Source organism: Platalea leucorodia (assembly GCF_965183815.1).
Source record: "Platalea leucorodia genome assembly, chromosome: Z".
In the NCBI taxonomy this organism is placed as follows: Eukaryota; Metazoa; Chordata; class Aves; order Pelecaniformes; family Threskiornithidae; genus Platalea; species Platalea leucorodia.
This window is the reverse complement of record NC_138858.1, coordinates 76,986,515-77,006,646: the sequence shown is the minus strand read 5'-3', so window position 1 is coordinate 77,006,646 and position 20,132 is coordinate 76,986,515. Positions and strand designations below refer to the sequence as shown.

Below are 20,132 nucleotides of genomic sequence, written 5' to 3'. Positions count from 1 at the left end.
TCCTGACTTCTCCCGGCCTGTTTCCAGGGAAGGATCTCCTGAAGCACCCCCTGAACTCGTATTTAATTGCAGCTCACTTAAACGGCCTCAAGCTGCGCCAGGGCAGGTTTAGGTTGGGTATGAGGAAAATTGTCTTCGCCAAAAGGGCAGTCGGGCACTGGAACAGGCTGCCCGGGGAAGCGGTTGAGTCCCCGTCCCTGGAGGTGTGTAAAAGGCGGGTAGAGGTGGTGCTTGAGGACATGGTGTAGTGGTGGACGTGGCAGTGCCAGGTGAACGGTTGGACGCGATGATCTCAAGGGCCTTCTCCAACCTCAACGATTCTATGATTCTTGCAGAGTTCGGTTTCCCCTCTCTGTTTTGTGTTGGGTCAGCGTGATTTAACCGGCGGCCCCCAGAACGCTTCCCCGTAGACACGTACGCCACCTGCCCCGCGGAGGGTGTGCTGGGGAGCACTCCTCCTCCTGCTGCTGTCCCGCGTGTGCCGCTACCCTGGGCGACGGTGGCAAAGGAAAGGGCGCTAAAGTCCTTCGAAACGGACATTCGGGGAGGCCAAAGCTGCTATAGCAGGTCTGCCGCCTGTCGTGGTTTAACCCCAGCCAGCAACTAAGCACCACGCAGCCGCTCGCTCACTCCCCCCCAGTGGGATGGGGGAAGAATCAGAAGGGTAAAAGGGAGAAAACTCGTGGGTTGAGATAAGAACAGTTTAATAATTGAAGTAAAATAAATTAGAACAGTTAAATAGGCAAAGCAAAAACCGTGCACGCAAACAAAACAGAACAAGGAATTCATTGACTACTTCCCATCGGCAGGCAGGTGTCCAGCCATCCCCAGGACAGCAGGGCTCCATCACGCGTAACGGTTACTTGGGAAGACAAACGCCATCACGCCCAATGTCCCCCCCTTCCTCCTTCTTCCCCCAGCTTATATACTGACCATGACGTCATACGGTATGGAATAGCCCTTGGGCCAGTCTGGGTCAGCCCTCCCCCCGGCTGTGCCCCCTCCCAGCTTCTTGTGCACCCGGCAGAGCAGGGGAAGCTGAAAAGTCCTTGACCAACGTGAGCGCCACTTAGCAACTATTTAGAGACAGCTTAGCACTACTTAGCAAGAACCAAAGCATCAGTGTATCATCGACATTGTTCTCATCCTAAACCCAAAACACAGCCCCATACCGGCTACCAAGACGAAAATTAACTCTATCCCAGCTGAAACCAGGACACCGCCTTAGATCTTTTTTACCCAAAGATGTGTTTTGGAGACGAGGACTGCATCTCTGCTTCAGTGTTACTGTCAGGAACATTACCTTGGTATTGGACCTTTCCCAGGAAAATCAGATTTATGCTTAGTGCTGGAAATAGCTGCCTCAAAAATACTCAGCTCATCAGAGAACACATGCTGTTCTTCTGCTGGGAATGAGTATGCATCTTACACTTCTGGTCTCCTCTGTCTGTCTCCTTTTTGCATTAATAAATGTTTATCATCTCCTTAAGAGGTGGATGAGTCCCAAATCTACTTCCTCAAAAAAACTCCACCTCTTTGCAGCTCGTTAGGGTCCAGCCTCTCCACGTCGGAGGCTGACATTCAAATCCTCCGATCTGGAGCTTAACAAATACAGCAAAAAAATTGTCCACGGCCAGTTTTGTCACCCTTTTTTGTTTTTGTTTCCGAGTTGTGAAGGAAGCTGGTTCTTTGACACCGTGCTACCTGGGGCTCGCCCCTGGGGCCGCGGGGAGAGGTCGCCAGCTGGCCCCGTGCGCTATTTTTCGACAAAAGCTGGCAAACGGGCGCCGCGCCGCCTGCTGTCAGTCACGCTGCGGGGCTGCCGTCTTTCAGCGTCTTGCCGTGGGCTCCTCGCAGGGTTACGGCAGCAGAGGTGCTGCGCGGTGCTCACGCCTGTCTTAGCAACCCCAAACCCGCACGGGCGCTACCTTACAAAGCGGTTTAGTTAATGACTTTGGAATACAATAGCTCAGCAGCAACAGTGCTGAACTTTTACAGAAAAAAAGATCTTCCTAAATACGTGTTTGTCACGCTGGCTGACCCACGGCCACCTCAGGACGGGAGACGGAGGTGCTGGGAGGAGGCGGTGCCCGCAGCCGCTGCCAGCACCGGCACCCAGGCCTCGGGCCGAGGCAGCCCCAGCCGAGGAGGCGGGCGAGGCGGCTGCCGAGCGCCAGGCCGCGGGCAGGGCCGGGGCCTGGGCCGGGGCCGGGGGCTGGGCGGGGCCACGGGCTGGGCGGGGCCGGGGGCTGGGCGGGGCCGGCCCGGGCCGTGGGCGGGGCTCGCCGCCGGCGCGCTGCTGGCACCAGCGAGCGCCGAGAGGGGGCGCTGCTGCGCCGGCCGCCGCTCCGCGGGCCGTTTCCCTCCTCCGCCCCTGCCGGGAGCGGGGAGCGCGCCGCGGCCGTCATGGAGGTCAGCGCGGACTCGGGTCAGTCTGCCGCCCCCCGCCGCCCCTCTCCTTGGGACCCACCGGGAGCCGCGGGCGGGCGGGGGGGAGGTGGTCGGTGCGGCCCCCCGCCGCGCCCGAGCGGCGCCGGCGGGCCGGTGCGTGTGCGCGGCGGGGGCGGGCGGCGGGGACGATGGCTCAGCTCTTTCTAAATATAAAACGGTGGTGAGGGGAGGGCGGGCGCCGCCGGGGCCCGCCGTGCCTCGCGGCGGTCGGCGTCGGGGAGAGCCGCAGAGAGGAAGGAGGAGAAGGAGAAGGAGGGAGCCGGCAGCCGGCCCGGTGCCTGTGCCGAGCCCCCGGCGGAGGAGAGGGGCGGGAGGCGGGGAGCGGCCGGGGCCGGGCGGCTGCGGTGCGTCTCTCACCGCCTCCCTCCCTCCCCAGCTGGCAACATGGCTGCGGCCGCCGCGGCCGCCCAGGACGAGCTCAGTAAGTGGCCGCGGCGCCGGGGGCTCGGCGCGGGGCGGGCGGGCGCGGGGCGGCGGGGCCGGGCCGGGGCTTCTCCGCGGCGGTGCCCCCGCTGCGGCGGGGCCCGGCTCCCGGCCCGGCGAGCCGGTGAGGGCGGCGGGGCCGGGCCCGGGCCCCGGGCAGCCATGTCGGGAAGCGGAAACCGAGGGCTGCGGCGGCAGGGGCGGCCTCCCTCCGCCCCGGCCCCTCGGCGGGCGGGGAGGGCTCGCTGCGGCCTGCCGGGGCCTGCGGCCTCTCCCGCCGCTCGCCGGCTGCCTGACCTTGCGGGGCCGCCCCGCCTGCTCGGTGGGGAGGCGGCGGCGGCTCCCGCCGCGAAGGACCCCGCGGTGCAGGGGCGGCATCAGCAACCGGCTGCCGCCGTAGCCCCGCTCCCTGAAAGGGCGAGCAGCAGCCCTTGCCCTGCTGTGTCCCATCGCCGCCTCCTCGCTGCAGACCGACGTGAAAGTACCGCCCGCTGGAGCGTGACCGGGCCGCGCGGGGGGCGCAGCGCCGCGCTGGCGGCGGGCGGCTGAGCGCAGCCCGGCCTCTGCGGCTGCCGCAGGCGGTGAGCGCAGCCGGCGGGGCCGCTGCCGGCCGCCGTGCGGGCAGGGGAGGCCAGCGCTGTGTGCCGCCCGCCTCCAGAGGCCTTGCTCAGTCTGGCGCAGGAAGCGGTGGACTCCTCTTCGGGGAAGCCTACGAAACTTTAAAGAACAGTTTTTCTTTCCCTGCTCTTCCCGTCTTGGAATAGAGCTAGTTCTTAGACAACCATGAAGAGTTAATAGCAAGATAACGCATGACTCAGCCAAGCGAGAGGGCCTTTGGTGGCCCTGAAATAGTACTTGGCAACCAGCAGGGAGGAAGGGCAGAAGAAATACTTTGAGCGTAGTTGTGCTATTGGCTTTCAGTTCTAAGGCATTTCTGTGTGATGTCTCGCTTGGGTTTTTTTTTTTTTGTTGTTGTTGTTCTCGGTGTGCTGCTGTGTAGATAATGTCCTCGTTCTCCTCTTTGTTAGATGTTACTGGAACTAGGCTGACTGGGGTAAGGCATGCGGTAATGGTGGGGACGTCCTCTATGCAGCCAAAGAGCCAGGATCTCATGGTGGAGTAAGAAGGATCTTTCAGTCACACCGATCCTTGAATCGGGGGACACAAATGCCAACCTATTTATTCCATTGACAAATGGGATAAATTGCAATCATGACCGTGAAAGACCTCACTGCTGCTGTCATCCAAGAGATTCCATTGTCAGTTTTACAATGCGAACATGGCTCCCCTTGGTGAAACCAGTCGGTGTGAGATCTCTTGCTTGTAACTCATCAGCTTTTGTCTCTGTGTAATCTAGCTTCCCAGCCTGCAAATCTGATCCTGCAAAAAATTAGTCCTCAGCCATGTGCCGGTTGCTACACAGCCCTTTGTATTAAGCTGCGCCAGAAGAACAAATGTCCTTAGATTAAGATTCATGTTAATAATTATATGATGTCATTCAGGTTATTTGACCACGGCATCCTTCAGAATTGAGGGATTTTTGTTGGCTTGGTTAGAAATCTTTTTTTGAAGGGGGGGAGGAAAGAGAGTGGATTTTCTTGTTTTGTTTTGTTTTTTTTCCCTTTTCCCCTAGTACCTCATCTGTCACTGTGCTGTACTTGTATGTACTGTAGTCTTAAATAAAAAATAAAGCCAATCAAAAAAGAATAATTTCATGTAGAGAAAGAGAGGGAAACTAAACAGCCTCCGTGTGGGCCTACTGTCTTTTGATACATTTAAATAGTTAAATTTTAGCATATTTGGAAAGAAATCTGTTGCTTTTTAGGATGATGAGCAGTCCCAAAATAACAAGAATAATTACTACTAGTTTTAGATTGGAAAACCAGTATTCCTTGCTTTATGTACACATGGCTATAGGAAGCTTTGATCTATAGCTCCAGTCAAACACGTAAAATCTTACTGTTTGCTTAAACTCTATGAGGGTGCTTACCATTTTAGAGGAGAAATTGTTTGAAGGCAGCATAAGAATGGAGATATGGCAGTTCAAAAAATAATGCAAAATCAGTAAATTGGCTCTGAAGCCATAAGAGTTCAGATGCAAGAGAAAGGGAAGTTAATTTTGAGTAAGAATAGTCAGCCACTTGAATGAAGACCCTAAGCCTGGCATATTGCAAATACTTGGATTTCAGTATGCTATTCAAGCTTTTATATACGCTTTTCTATAAAATGGAAGAATAGGGTGAAAAAAGAGAATGTATCCGCCCTCCCCCAGGCCTTCCCAGCCTTTTCCAGTCAGATCTTGTAAAATAACCTGGTGACTGGCCTACTTTTACAAATACCCCCTTAAGTGATTTGGCTGTAGGCACGCGATGGGTTACTGTTAGAGCCAGGAATAGCACCAGCAAATCCTGACTCACTGTTTGCTACTGTAATGATACTAGATATATTTTCTCCCAGAGTCTAATACCATTTGAACAAGAATTTGACTCCTATTTTGGTAGTGGCACAATAGACAAGAACTTTATTCTTTCTTCTGCGTGCAGAATAGGGCAGAAACAATTGCTTGGCTCTGGAGGGGCTGAAGGGTGGGTTTGAACTTTTGCTTTAGCAAGCACCTGCCCCTAAAACTACCCCTGCTACCCAAGCAGTGAAGTTGAAACGCTTCTGTGTCCAGTACTCTTTATTTGGTATAGGGCCTTTTGGAGAAAATGTGGGCTATCCTAGTGTGAGGTAGTGGTTCTACAGAGTTCAGGTAATGGAGGAGGGTTTTTTTGTTTGTTTGATTTACTGAAACAGTTCTAGAAGTGCTTTAATGTAGCAGTCCCACTAATCTGTCAAATAGACACTTTTCAGAAAAGTGAAGCTAAATTCCACCTTTATGTACAGAATTTCCCTGTCCCACTTTCTGCTCTGTTTTGCAGAGGACTTGGACTCTCTTTTGGGTTCCTAGGATGGTTTTCTGGTGATTAGTTGAATTATGAAGTACAGTTAGCTTGACATGTTCTGGCCCCGGTGGTTTGACTCAGTTTTCATAGAAAGAAGGGTGTGTGTTTTACTTGGTACTCAACTACACAAATATACATTGCTGAGGGGTCTGTGCAGAATAGCTGATGTGCTGTGCATAGTATCTATGAATGCCAGAGGGAGCTAATTCTTTACCTTGAGTAAGGACAGCCTGGGCACATGAAATGGAACTGCACTGAGCTGAACCGAGAGGAGATTTCTTTGATGAAAAGATGGATAAATGGAGAACTAGCTACCTCAGTAAGGCCAAGCATTCAAAGAGCTCACTTCCATGATTTTAATTAAAAAAAAAGAAAAAAGAAGGGAAACGCCCTTGTTAAAGGAAGGAAAACATTAAGCTGTTTATTTATTTACTTTATGCTTTCTGTGTCTTTCTCTCAGTTGTTCCTTTTGGCAAGCTACCATATAGCAGAAGGGGAGGAAGGGGCATGTTGTTTCTGTAAGCAGGCTGGGGTTTTGCTCTTGGCTTGGGAGACTGCAAGATCAGTTCTGAAGTAACAAGGCTTAGAAATAACTGTGACCCTTTTATGGACGGTGTTGCACGACTGGGAAGTTTATAAAGCACAAGTTAGAGCCTCCTTGTTGCTGTGACTTTCTTGTAAAATTTGTATACGTTGTCTGTGTTTTAAAATCTAGTTCTTTCCTTTTTGCATGAGGTGTGGTCATAAGTGCTGAAACCTGTATTCCTCATTGTAGCCTTAAGTGGAGACTGGAAAGAACCAGAAGTGAAACATGCATTTTCTCACGGATAGGTAACTGCATTGCCATGGTAACTTGGGGATTTCAAATTCCAAATACACCATGTCTGTTGACACAAATTGGATGCTGCTGCTGGAAACGGGGAGATACAAAGATATATCTTGTTTTCCTGCCACTTTGGTTGTTTTACATACAGCGAAAGAGAACGTCTCTTCATATGCAGTGCCCATTGTTAAATTCTCCATATTTATGTTCATCCTCTTGTAAATGCCTTTTTTTTCCCCCAAGAAAATGCCACAAAAAATTAAATATTGTGTACAAATACTATACAGCAGCATGGAAAGAAGTTGTAATTTTGCCAAAATGCATGAATATCTGTTACAAATTTTGCATGGACTTAATTGTATGTATTTTAAAAATAAAACTACCTGGTGTTAATTTTTCTGCTCATGCAGTTCATTCTTGATTGTGTAATCTTATTTGGGTTATTCCTTCCAACAGTCCCTGGCAGAGCAAGGGGCTCTCCACAGCGGAGCAAATTGAGAAGGCTCACGGTGATCTCAGTGTGCCCCACGCTCTTCCATTGCTTCTGACATGCGAGTTTGTTCTTGGAGTGGTTTTCGTAGGGCCCTGCAGGATTGGGCACAGGGTTTTCCAGTTGTGTTTCCAGTGAAGTCTCCTTCCTTTCCTCCTTTCTCCCTTTCACTTTGACTTTCTCACCAGTGTAAATCAAAACACCCAAAAGATTGTTTTGGTTTTTGGGTGGGGTTTTTTTGGTAAATTCTCTGGACTGCATTAAAAGTTGGTCCTTTGCCTCTGACAAGCATGTTCTTCCTCCAGCCCCACGTTCACCAGAGTTGAACTGCAGTAGATTGACTATGGACATAATTTTATAAACATATATAATTAACTAATACAGAGGGTGCTGTAGGTGGGAACCAATACTGAGGAAATATTATAGTCCTGAATTTGAGATGAGGGTTTAATGTGAGGAAGGAGAAGCCTTTGTAAAATCGCGGATCTCTTAGGTATTGGCTTTTTAGATGGGGGTAAAGCTGTGCTGTACTAAATGTCATCCCTCCATTACTTCTTTCTTCCAGTGCTTCCAGAAAACTTTAAAAATTATCTTTAACTGTATTGGTCAGCTTTCAAAAGGAAGAATTATAGGAAGCGTGTCATTGCATGGACTGCATTTTAAGTTCCATGTTGGCTAGCGAAGGTAAAGACTGAGGTGCGTAAAGCTTTCTAATTAAAATTCAGTGCTCTTACTGTCAAGTTGTGGTAAGATTGCTGTAGTAGTTAATTTCAGTTGCTAAGGCTTATTCAAAACGGTTTGTGTCTTCCCCCCCCCCCCCCCCCCCCCCATGGTATGTAGCAAAGCGAGTTAGACCTCTTGCTTTACTTGTTTTTATTATCATATAACCTAGTGGTACCCCTCTGAAATCGCAACTGTGCAGTTTTACAGTCGGCAGTAGGGGCTGTAAAACTAGATGGAGAAGGTTTTGTCTTCCTTCTTAAAAACTTGTGAAGTGCACGATGTGGGAATATGAGATGGGCTGGGAGCAAACCCTTCGTCTTGTTTGATGTCTGATGCACGGCGGTCTGCTCGCTGGTGCAGGCTGGACGGAGAGGCTAGGTGAAGGTTGTGAGAGGACAAGGGGCAGAGAGGGGAAGGAGCTTGCCCCGTGCCATCCAGTGGGTCTGCAGCACACATGGAAGTAAGATGCAGTATCTGAGTCCCAGATATTGCGTCCCTGGCTCTCCTCTCTCCTGGGCCATTGTGTGTGGTGCTTTAAATCTCCAGCGTTTATGTTTTCCCATCATGAATGCTGTCAGCTTGAGAGATGGTCTTAATTGTAGCAGAATAAAAACTGAGGAGAAAATGGTTGATGCGCAATACTTGGGAGGGTTTATAGCTCTTTGTTTTCCTGTCCCGCTGCTATGGATACAGCCTGCATCCGCAGCACAGGAGAGTGCTCTGACCAACTCCTGACCAGTTTCTTAACTGCAGCCAGGTGATTAGGCTCCTTGAATTTGCTGAAGAGTCCCGTCGTGCTTATGGTTAAGGGAAGGATACCTGATGGCAATATCAGGGCTTAACTGACTAAGCAGCAGAGACACAGGGAAAATAATAAACAAATTGCACAGGCAGCCTAAACAAAGGGGTAGCTTTTTTTCCTCCTGATCTCTATTATTATTACAATTATGGTTGCTGCTTGTAACAACAGAATAGTGGAGGAAGCTGGAAATCGGGTAGATGCTTGCAATTCAGGCATTGCTGCACTTCCTCTGGGCACCTGCAGAGTGGTTTCTGTGCCTTTGGAAGGTATGCGTAGTCCAGTGGCTACAACAAATGGCTTTACAAGTAACTTCACTCCTAAGTGTTTCCTTACACTTGAGTCTGATCTGTTGGCATGTGAAGGAACATGTCATTGGGGAGGCTCCTCAGTCGGCTTGCTTGAGGATGGTGGGTCTGCAGTGATCTCCTGGAGTTCCAGGTCCAAGGGGACAGATTTGGTGATTTCACTCATTGTTTGAGTTATTTCAGCTGCCTAAGCAGTCCCTTAGTGCTGGCGGGGTCGTGAGACACTGTGGAGGTCCTGGAAGGGGAGAGATCGTTGCGGGGGGCAGTATGTCGTGAAAAGGAAGGTGAAGAGAGAAAGAAATTGTTAGGATTTAAAAAAAGATACTTGGAATATGGGATAAGTAACATGAAGTTGTTGACTAGCTGGCAGCCTGGTTGGTCCGTAAAATCTGTCTGAAACAAGAGATTGACTTGCAAGTCAGTTTGCACTGTAGGTGCTGCAGAGTTTCAGTTTGTAATTTCCCTGACAGTAAAATTTCATAGTCCTCTGTCTTTTCAGCTGCCTGTCATATTTGCTCAGCAGAAAATAAAATGTTGGAAGCAGTATGTTTATGTTTAATCTGCAGGTGGCAGAGGAGGGTTGATGTTGTAAGGACTCTTAGTGCAGGGATAGCACAGATTTAAAAAACAGGACAGTAAGGGCTTCTGCAGCTGCATCATGATAGGTTTCCTGGCTAGAGCTGTATTTGCATTTGAACATGCTTTTTGTTCACTTAAGTTTCAACCATGTCCCTTTGCCTCAGTCTTTACCTCTGCCCTGCACCAGTGCTTTTTTCTTTCTTGCTTCTGTAGTCCTTTACAGCCAGCTCAGTGATCCTCTTCTGCTGAAGGAGGGTTCTCCTTGGTCTCCCTCTAATCTCAGCTTGCAACAGGTCACCTTAGATTAGCCTCTGGGGGAATGGTTTTGCCCTTGTAGGCAAAAAAAAAAAAGGGACCTTGTAGTCCCTTCAGAAGCCCTGGGTCTCACTGCTGCCTGTGGATTTGGCCTGCAGTGGTGCGCTATGGAGGAGAGACGCTCCTGATCTTGTGCACAAGGACTACTCTTGGTCCGGCCGTTGGGAATGCTGCTGTGCCAGGGAGGTTTTGCTTTGCGTCTGGTTTAGCTGTTGGGGCAGCTGCATGCTGGAGCTTAAAATAGGGACTCTTCCAGTCTTTGTATAAAGACAGATGGTGCTGAGCTCTTGTGCTTGAGCTGCTGACAGAAAATTCTGGTCTCATCTGTTTCCTTGAAATGATCTTCTGCTAGATCACTGAGAAAACAGATGTTTATAGCTTGCCCCCCTCCGCCCTTGATCTTGTAGGAGTTGCAACTTCTACCTCTTTGCAGATGTTAAAAAAACTTTTTTGTGTGTTCCTTCCCGGGCCTGGGGAGGAGACCTGCTGGCTAGAGGAAGGTGAATTTCTTACAACACTCCAGCAGCTTCTTAGAGTGATAACAGGAGCTTTGCGGTTTAAGTTACAGCAACGTGTCCTGTGTTTCACGCTTGTGATCTTACTCCTATTGATGATTAATGCTGTCTCTTGGAAAAAAGGTCAACAAATTGTAACAAATCGGTAACTGGTTCAGTCAACATTTGTACAGCTTTGTAAAGACTTTCTGGAAGACCTGAGTGGCTTAACAGAAAGTCATGGGCAGAAAAGGTTAGCCTGTGTCAAGGTGTCCTGTGAATACTCCCATGAGTATCAAATTCACCCTGGAACAGTAGTCTTAAGCTTTCAGAGAACATGTTTTTCACTTTGTAGTTTGTTTCTTGTGTTTTCAGGTGTGCAGCCTGTTTATTTGTACGCAGCTGCCATGGTGTGGCTTGCCCCAGGCTTATAACTTGTGCTTTGCCTAGGCTCTTTCCTTTCTGCCATATTAACCATAATTGGTCTTGGGTTCTGTTGCATGTGCTCGGTGTTTTTGTTCTGTTGACATGATGTCTACAGCAACGGGGTCCCTGTGCCTGACTGGAGCCCTGGGTTTAACAAGAATAATAATGAGAATTGGCCAGATCTTTTTGCCCTCTAATTAACTAGTGGAGATACGGAACATCATGGTCTGAATGCAGATCACAGCAAGCGTGTTTTCAAAAGTTAGCAGCTCCACAGCCGCACACCTTTGCTGTCAAAGCAGAAGGGGCAGCAAATGACCTGGAGATCCTAACCTTCTGTTTCACCTTTGGAGATGTTCTAGCCTCTACTTGAAACACAGCGTGAAGCAGAGGAAATCTTAATTGCTTCTGTTTTTGATAGGAGTGGTCTCCACATAATTGTGGAGGCTAGTTCTGGAAGCTATGAGGCTGGTTTCTGCTATCAACAGTTTGCTCAGTTAGTGTTAAAAATAGAAGATGGATCTGTGTTGAGTGCTGTTGAAATGGAAGTACTTTAAGAATTGTGTGCAGCTTTTCTTACAGGCCCATTAGGGGATGTTCAGAAAAAGTTGTTTTCTTGCTACAGCAATTTTGAGTTTCAACCAGTTTCTCTCTTTTCTTTTTTTTTTTTTAAAAAAAACCTGCAGATCAACTTGAACGTGTGTTCTTGCGTCTTGGCCATGCAGAAACAGATGAGCAGTTACAGAACATTATTTCCAAATTCCTACCCCCTGTTCTCCTCAAGCTGTCTAGCACACAGGAAGGAGTTCGTAAAAAGGTAAGGGTGCGATTTACCATAATGGTATGTTTTCCCAGGCAGGGAAAATGAAATGCTGCTGATGTATCATGATTTACAACACTTGGGTGTTCTCTGTGGAGAAATTTACGCTTTGAGGAAAAGTTATCATGAGCCTGGTAGAGAACAGGTTTACTACAACTGTTAGGGCTTAAAGAAAACAGTCATTGCTTGTATCAGCAAGGTCTTTTGCAGATGTGCGGAGGCTACGTTTGCTTCCGCTTGATGCCAGCTAGCTATGAGTTAGCCTGAGGCAAAGACTTACTGCCATAGAGGCAGTTGCTGTGGCTTCCAGGTTAGGGCTGTTGTGCATCCACCTGACTCATGGCACATGTGGAGCCAGCTTGCTTCTATGTGCAAAAGACTGTGAAGACTTACTCATTGATGTCATTCACTCGTCTGATAACAGGAATAGGAGCAAGGACCAAACAGTTTTGAAGATGGAATTTGATACCTACCTAAAGGAATTTGGTTCCCTGGTACAGAAGGCAGCTTTATCACAGAATTCATCCAGGTAGATATTAAATTCTCTCTGCAAAACTGTGTGGTCCTTGCCTGGTTACTGGCATAGGAGCAAGGACCAAACAGCTTTGGAGATGGAATTTAGTATGTACCTGGGGATTTCAGTTCCCTGTATTATGTTATAGGATAAAAGCTCATCTGCACACCTGCAAAGGAGCACAAAGACACAATAGTAAGTGTAGAAACCTGTGTAATGCCCTGCACCAGCTACTCCTAGGCCCATTGTAGGAGGCATCAGCCCATCAGATATCCATCTCCACAAGCCCAGGGGAACACAGAGGCATCATGGCAGGCAGGCAGCTAAGGACTCAGAGGAAGGAGCACCCTGTCCAGGTCCTTCCCAGGCCTGTCTGAGGAGAGCCTTAGCCCCACTGTCCAGGCATGAAACCCATCAAGATGAGTTAATGCCAGAACACCTTTTGGACTGAGAGGGTGCTACCCAGGGGTAGCGGACACAGTGGGATGCAGGGGAAGAGCATTTGGGGACTGCACAAGCCTCCTAATGAGATGTTTAGTGGAGGAACCAAAGGCAGGGAAAGGGATGGACCTATGTGATTTGGGGAGGAGCAAGTGTGGGGGTCTCGGGGTGAAGCCCACTGGTTAATGTGTGCCTCTTCTGCTTGGACCTTGGGCGCTTGGAGCTGCAGCAGCCTCCCCTCTGCTGGGCTACTGAGCCTGGCCCTAGTTCCCTGGCACCACCTTCTGGTCGTTCCCTCTATTCCTGTGGCCAGGCAAGGACCAAACAGTGTTGAAGATGGAATTTAATATGAACATGAAGGAATTCAGTGATGTAGCTGCCTTCTGTAGCAGGGAGCTGAACTCCCATTTACTAGCAGGTTTTTTTTCACAGGCCTATGTTCTTGCACAAGTCTTGTGCAACAGCAGTTGTGGGATTGCACGAGGGGGATCGCTAAACCTAGTGTTAAAGGCAGAAGAGATCTGACCTGGTCTGGATTCAGACAGAGGAACACCTGCTTGTGTTCCCTCTTCTGCCAGGAGGATGTGAACAGAAGAGGCAAATGGGGCAGCAGCAGCTGAATACAAGAGATTTGAGCAGCTGGATCAGAAAGCAAAGGATGAATTTTTGTCCTTGCAGCTGTTCATCAAAAGGAGCTGCCTGGTGATAGAGGCGGACCAGAACCTTTCTGAGCAGAGTGCAGACGGACTGTTGGAGAGTGGCGGTGGAAAAGAAGCTTTTTATAATCCCCTCTTTGTCTTGTAGGAATAGGGAAATGATCATGCCTTCACTGGGTTTATGAGTAGGTTTCAGAACCTGCAAGTAACTAGAACACAGATTTTTCTAAAAGTTCTGCACAAAACGTGGTCCTGACAGTGATCACATGAAAGTGGATCCATAGATGTGAAGCCATTGCACTGTGCTGAAGGACAGATAGTCCAATTCAGATGGAGGATTCCTCCGAATACCTGCTTATCATGTGCACTTGAAGCTGTTAAGAAAAGCATCCAGCTAGCTAGTGAAATTTCTTAGGGTACTTTTACATGATATTTTTTCCATAAACTGGAATTGTTGTTTCTTTTTTTTTTGGAGTGTTGTGAGATTCAGGAACAGGGGAGGACTGTGCCTTTGAAAATTAAATTTTAAGAGGCCTCTCAAAATCACACAGCATTCTTGCAGTATATTGTAGTTTTTGTGTTAGAATGAATAATGAAATAAAACTTAATTCTTTTTCTTCCTTCGGTGTGCTTAAACTATAGATTTTTATCTATACAAGATGATGATAATATTATAAGCAATTACAGCACTTCCCTCTACTTCTTGCTATTTGTCAAATTAATTGAAGTCAAGGAAATTACCCTGAATTCTGCTCTTGCCATATCAGTGAAGGGAAGTTGACTCTCTGAGTGTTCTGTTTGCATAATAAATTCAAAATGTAACATGAAGGCTCTGTATGTGTTGATTTTTTTTGTTTGTTTGTTTGTTTGGTATTTTTTACATAGCAAAATAATTTATCATTGAGACAGAGGGGAGGGGAAGACTGTCAGTTTTTTATTCTAATGAACATCAGTAAAGATTTACTGTGGAGTGTATAACCTGCAGCTGAGTCTGTTCAATGTGCACATTGCCTTTTTCTGTTACTTACATCAGAACTCAGCTTTTCAATCTTCTACTTCCTCTTGCTTTGCTGTTAATGTGGTGGGAAAATGTCTTAAGAAGTCTGATGCATTTTCAAATGCTAATGACTTAAACACAAATGCCTAGCTTTCCAGTGGTAATTTTTCCTGGTGGACAACAAAGAATGTGACTATTGTTCAGCTCTAGCCTCAAAATTGTGTTAAGGCAATGTAAATAAAGCAAAAGCATATGTTTTTTTACATGAGCACTCAGGCAATTGGAAAACTAATCTAATAAGCAGGTGAAATAGAATGGAAAGAGAAGGACAAGCTCTTTATTCACCCAGTGACTGACTATAGGCAGTGACAAAACTCTGCCATCCCATGTCATGTCTCTTTCCTGCAATTATTGTAGTGGTTAAAAAAAAAGGAAACACAACAACAAAAGTGTGCCAACATAGTTAATTGTAGTTTGAAAACTTACACCATTTTAATTGAATTGACAGTGTAGCTTTTGATAGTATAGGTATACGAGCAAAAAAGAACATCTGTGTGTTGCCAGTGTGCTGCTGACGTGTAGATCAGTATGGTTGTTCAAGGACTTCCTTTCACCCAACTTCAGAAGCATGGTGTAGTTCGTTCAGTACACCAGAGACATTGACTACACTCTAATTTGACTCCCCAGACTAACTTTCACCTTAAGCTTGTATTGCTAGAATGGAAAGCGGAAATTAAAATTCCATTTTTGTTCCTGCTGCTTTAACATACTGCTTTGCTGGTCTTATCCCTGCCCTTAATTTTGTGACTGTCAGGTCGGCGTTACTGCCTCATTCAGTAATTTGAACTCACTGTCCTCATACATTTTCAGATCTAGGATGTAGTCTAGATACATGGATAAACTTGCAATGCCTATATACCTTCTTAATCCATTTACTTTGAAAAGATAATCCCTCTTCAGGCCACAGTTTGACAGATGAGTTAAATTCAGCTCTAGGATGTCTTCTGCCAAATCAGTTACCCTAGCAATGTCACACAAAGAAATAATCCATGGTAAATTCACTCCACTGGTTCAGATGTATGCGCTCCAAGAAGTATTGGTGCGCTGGCAGCATTTGTGCCAGACTGGATACCGTGTCACTTTATGCAGCCCACGTGAAGGCAGCAAAAACACAAGAAGCAGTCATACTCGAAGTGCAGACATTTGCCTGATTCAGGTCAGATGGTTACGGCTGGATGAGATCCTTAGTGCGCTGATTTGATACTCGTGATTAGAGAAGCAGGACATGAGCTAAACCCTCACACATACCCAGCTCCAGCCATGTCTTTTTACACTAGCCACCATGGGTAATTTGAACAGGTTCCTCAAACTCTGTTGTAGTCATATGTGTATGTTTCTCTTCCTTCACGAAAAAGCATGTGCACAGTGTTTTTCCTCTATAAAATAATAGGAATTTGTGGCTGCTGTTATAATAATTTTGTAACAGCAAAATTTGATAGCTGTCAGCATTACTTAGTTTGTCAGTTTATCTCTGGTCTCAAACACATGCTTGTGGTCAGCTATGCAGTTTCTCTGGATTATATCCGGACATTATTTTGTTTGATACTTAGTCATGGAGTGGATGCAAAGACGATGTCTTAGCTCATTTGCAGCTCAGCAGGCGTAAGGTTCTGCAGTTTCCGTGACCAACTTCAGTAACAGCAATTTAGCTGCTTTGTCACCATGCTATCACCAAGGTAATGAGCTATCATAAGCACAGGACAGTGTGCCCACCCTGGCTTTTTGACTTGAATTGCTTGAAGTCACCATACATCTAGGACTAGCTCTGTCTGGTTTTACTGAAGCTGATCTGACTTCATTTAATGTCACTTGTATTTTTGCACCACCTTGCTTGAGAATCTGATAGGGTTTGTGAGCTAGATGCAGATGTTCAGTGTGATTTCTCAGGACCCACTGTTCCAGAGTGGAGACTGTCTGTAGTTTTTCAAGTTCCTCCATTCAGTTATGGCATCTCATTTAGTGGATTTACAAATGACACTTTGCTGATGCTATGCTAAGAAACTACTTCATGGGATTGTAGAATCATGGGATAATTCAGCTTGGAGGGGTCCTCAGAAGGTCTCCAGACCAGCCTCCTGCTTAAAACAGGGCCCATTACAAGTTCAGGCCAGGATGCTGAAGGTTTTATCGAGATAGGTCTTGAAAAACCTCCGAGGATAGAGACTGCACAGACTCTCTGGGCCTCTGCTCCACTGCTTTAGAGTGCTCATCATGAGGAAGTACCACTCTGCACCTCTCTTGTTTCAACGCGCTCCGGCCCCTGCTCAGCTCGCTGTGCGCCAGAGCCCAGGGCCACCCCCCAGAGCCGTTGCCTGGCCCCACCGGCATCGCTGCCGGGGCTCTGCCTGCCCAGGGCTGCGCGGTGCTCCCGCCTGACATTCATGGGGCTCCTGTTGGCTTCTTCTCTTGCCTGAAGGATTTCAGTCCTGTCTGGTTCCACTCCAAACATAGTTTTCATACACTTATTTGATAACCTTATTATAAGTGGAGTTTTTTTCATTGCTTTTTTGTTCTATGTCGTGAATTGGAGTTACTCTACAGCCACAAGATAGAGCAGCAATGCAGATTTCCAAGCTGGGCTCACTTTTGAGGGATAGTAGCCAACTGTGTAGAAAGAAGTGGTCATCCTCAGTAATCATTTCTTCCTGACATTTCTGTTGATGGAGGTTATTGGTTGTGGCGTGGTTTGGGACTTCTTATGTGTTTGTCTTAACAGTGACTTGAGACATGTCAGAGTGGTTTCAAGATAATACAATAAATGATGGCTGCCATTTCCTTAGAGATTAAATAATCGGGAAGCTCAGGCCTGATCTCAAAGAATCATAGAATCATAGAATACCAGGTTGGAAGGGACCTCAAGGATCATCTGGTCCAACCTTTCTAGGCAAGATCTGTTTATAATAGGCTTGCCTAGTGGACTGAGGGTGATGTGTGGAGTCCAAAGTAGTAAAATTAATGGTGGTTCTTTCACAATTTTTGTTTTCTTCCTGTCAGGTCATGGAGCTGCTGGTTCATCTGAATAAACGCATCAAAAGTCGTCCAAAAATTCAGCTTCCGGTAGAGACGTTGCTAGTTCAATATCAGGATCCTTCTGCAGTGTCGTTTGTCACTGTAAGTGTCTGTTCTTCCAAGTATAGTTGCTGATTTACTTGTAACAAGCAGAATATTCTTTAAAGCTCCTGTATTTAGCTTTGTCAGTTTTCCTGGCAAGTATGTTATTGTCATGAGGTTGATGTATTAAGAGATTTTTTTAAACTAAACTTTATAGTCTGATGTGGGTGAAACTTAGTTTCATAAAGCAGCTACACTATTGATTCTGTTCAAATTACTGATAATTACTCTTGATATTTCATGAATGCATGGATTGTCATTGTTTGTATTGTGGAGGGTCTATTCATTGTTATAGGCTCCATTTTGCAGGCAGCTACCAATTCTTAACCTGGTAAGTGCAAGATCAGAGTCCTACTTAAAACATCTGTATTTCTCTGAACACATGCGAACCTGTATTTTTTTGTGGTTTTAGGGTCAGGACCTTAGCTGATTAAGATGAAAAAAACCCTTATTTTATAGGTGAGGAAACTGTACTAGATGGTTTCCTTCAGTGTAGTTTAAAAAGTGAAAGTAGTTTAAAAATGTTTTTGTGAAACTATGAAGACAGTTTTCATTTCAGCTGTGGTAGATCTATTGCAAATCACCATCGTGGAAAAAAGTTATAAAATCAGAGGGAAACTTTCTGTCCTTCTCATTTGACTATTCAGTCATAAGTAACATAAAAGGAAAACATAGCATCTTAGAAATATTTAGACTTTAAACAGCAGTAACATAGAAGTAATCTCAGATTGTCTTTAAGAAGTTGGATTATCCAGAGCTCACCTTTTAGAAATGGCTGAGGGCTTCTAGAGTGCATGTGTTCTGTAGAGCAGTAAAAGAGCTATCTTGTTTGAAGACAAACCTGACATAAACTGTGCTTTTGGTTGGACATGTCAAAAATCTGTTTTCATCCATGTATCTGAATGATGCATGTTGTTTAGTGCCATGAGGCTTCATAAAATTTTAACAAGTGCCATCTACAAAGAGGTGTAATGCTTCCCACTTCAACACTTCTTTCAACCAGGTCATTGAACACAACTCTTATCTCTACAGTTCTTGGCTGGATTTGGATCAACATGGTAGCAGTTAGACAGCCCAGTATTCAGTATTGCTCTGCTGTGCTGTCCTATCGTTGGGCTCTGTTTGGATTGCTTCTGCAGCTTTTAATAATGATGATTTAGGAAAACGTTTTCAAGAGAAACCTTGCCTATGCTGCTGACTTCGTATTTATTCAATATTGCTTTCTATTTTATTTTGGAAATAGGTAAGAGAGAACATTACATTTGCTCTCCTTGAAGCTGTTCTCAGGTAAAGCTGCTTTTGGTGAAATTGGCAGCGAGTAGGTGAAGCTACAGAGGGTTTTTTTGCATTGTTGTTTTCCTCCTTTTAAAGTGGAGGCTCAGCAAGACCTACTTGGAAAGGGTTTTCTGAGTAGGTCTTGCTGAGACTCCACTTCAATAGCTGTCAGTCCAATGAGCCTTAGAATTAAGAAATTGGTCTTCCAAAACAGATGTTGTTTCCAACATCCAATTATGTCACACAACATACAAGAAGAGTTCAAAGAACAGATGTTTCTTTCACACTGTTGCAATACTGTGTGCTTTTTCTACTCCTTTAGAATTTTACCATAATTTATGTTAAGATGGGATACCCCCGTCTGCCTGTGGAAAAACAATGTGAATTGGCTCCAACTCTTCTCACTGCAATGGAAGGGAAACCTCAACCACAGCAAGACAGGTATAACTACTTATTCTTGGAGTTAATTTTGTTAGTATCGTTTCAGTAAAATAGTTTGTATCAGTTGTTAAAAGATTTTTTTTTTCTTGGTGATATCTTCATTGCTTAGGATGTTCTTGGCTTGTACAATTTGGATCAGCAATTCAGTAGTTTGGGTGGTAGAAAGAATTCATATAGTCTAATGTTGTAATAATATACAGGATCTGCAGCAGCGGACTCCCTGTATGATAAGAGGCCAGTGTTATGACGGATATGCCTGTCCATATCCTCCATCCATCTCCATCAGAGTTTGGTTTCCAGCTGAAGGCCAGACCTTCAGTAAATATCCTCTGTCCAGCAACAGGAACAGCAGTAAATGTCTCAGATTGGCCACTCTAAATTGTAAGATAACCAAAATTCCTACTCACTTGAAACACTAAGTTGTAATAAATAAAAAAAGACTAAAGTTGGGAACTGCTGTGTACTAAGAACTTCTAGAAAACTGTTAATTATGGACCTGCTTCTTATTTACATTGAGTTGGGTTTCCACCATGCTGGCACTGGAAAATGGCATTAAAATTGTATCTTCATTCACTCTACATTACTGTGACAGTGTAAAGGTATTTTTAAAATGACCTTACTGAAAGGTCTTGCAGTAAAATATTGCTTCCGTTCATGAGATCAGTGTGAAAATACTTGTTTGTCTTCTCTGGAACCATGGTTTTGCCCTGTCCAAAAAGCAAGTACATGAGTGAAGAGAGCTTTGGGAAATCTGGCTGTATTGGTATATAATCAATATATTTGTCTCTGTGCACTTTTTGGTGAAGCTGAACAGTGTTGATCAACTTCTGCTCTAGGCACATTAAGATTTAAAACTTTAAATTTCTTATGGGTGAGACGGTCCTAGACTGTATTTTGTGGCATAATTATGAAACATTAAACATCTGGACAAAGGCAGTGACTTTACCTCTCCAGATGTGTGTGTGTGTGCACGCACACAGACATACATGTTCTATTTTAAGTGCAAAACACAATTTATCTTCTGCCTTCCATTTTTAAGTA

The 20,132-nt window shown here is 46.1% G+C and overlaps 1 protein-coding gene across 8 annotated transcripts in view; it reads left to right on the top strand.

Annotated features, from left to right (window-relative positions):
• The first annotated feature begins 2,321 nt into the window (after window positions 1–2,321).
• ECPAS (Ecm29 proteasome adaptor and scaffold) overlaps window positions 2,322–20,132 on the top strand; it is a 65,588-nt gene continuing 47,777 nt past the window's right edge. For 6 of the 8 annotated variants that reach the window (XR_014230769.1, XR_014230770.1, XM_082337379.1 and 3 more), the window contains exons 1-4: window positions 2,601–2,872; window positions 11,463–11,593; window positions 17,259–17,375; window positions 18,973–19,091. Coding sequence is in view for 6 of the 8 variants with exons in the window: in XM_082337379.1 (XP_082193505.1) it covers window positions 2,836–2,872; window positions 11,463–11,593; window positions 17,259–17,375; window positions 18,973–19,091 (404 nt within the window). In the remaining 2 variants the exon portion in view is untranslated. Of the gene's footprint in view, window positions 2,429–2,600; window positions 2,873–11,462; window positions 11,594–17,258; window positions 17,376–18,972; window positions 19,092–20,132 lie in introns of those variants that run through there. The other 2 variants (XM_082337375.1, XM_082337377.1) reach the window with 2 other exon arrangements.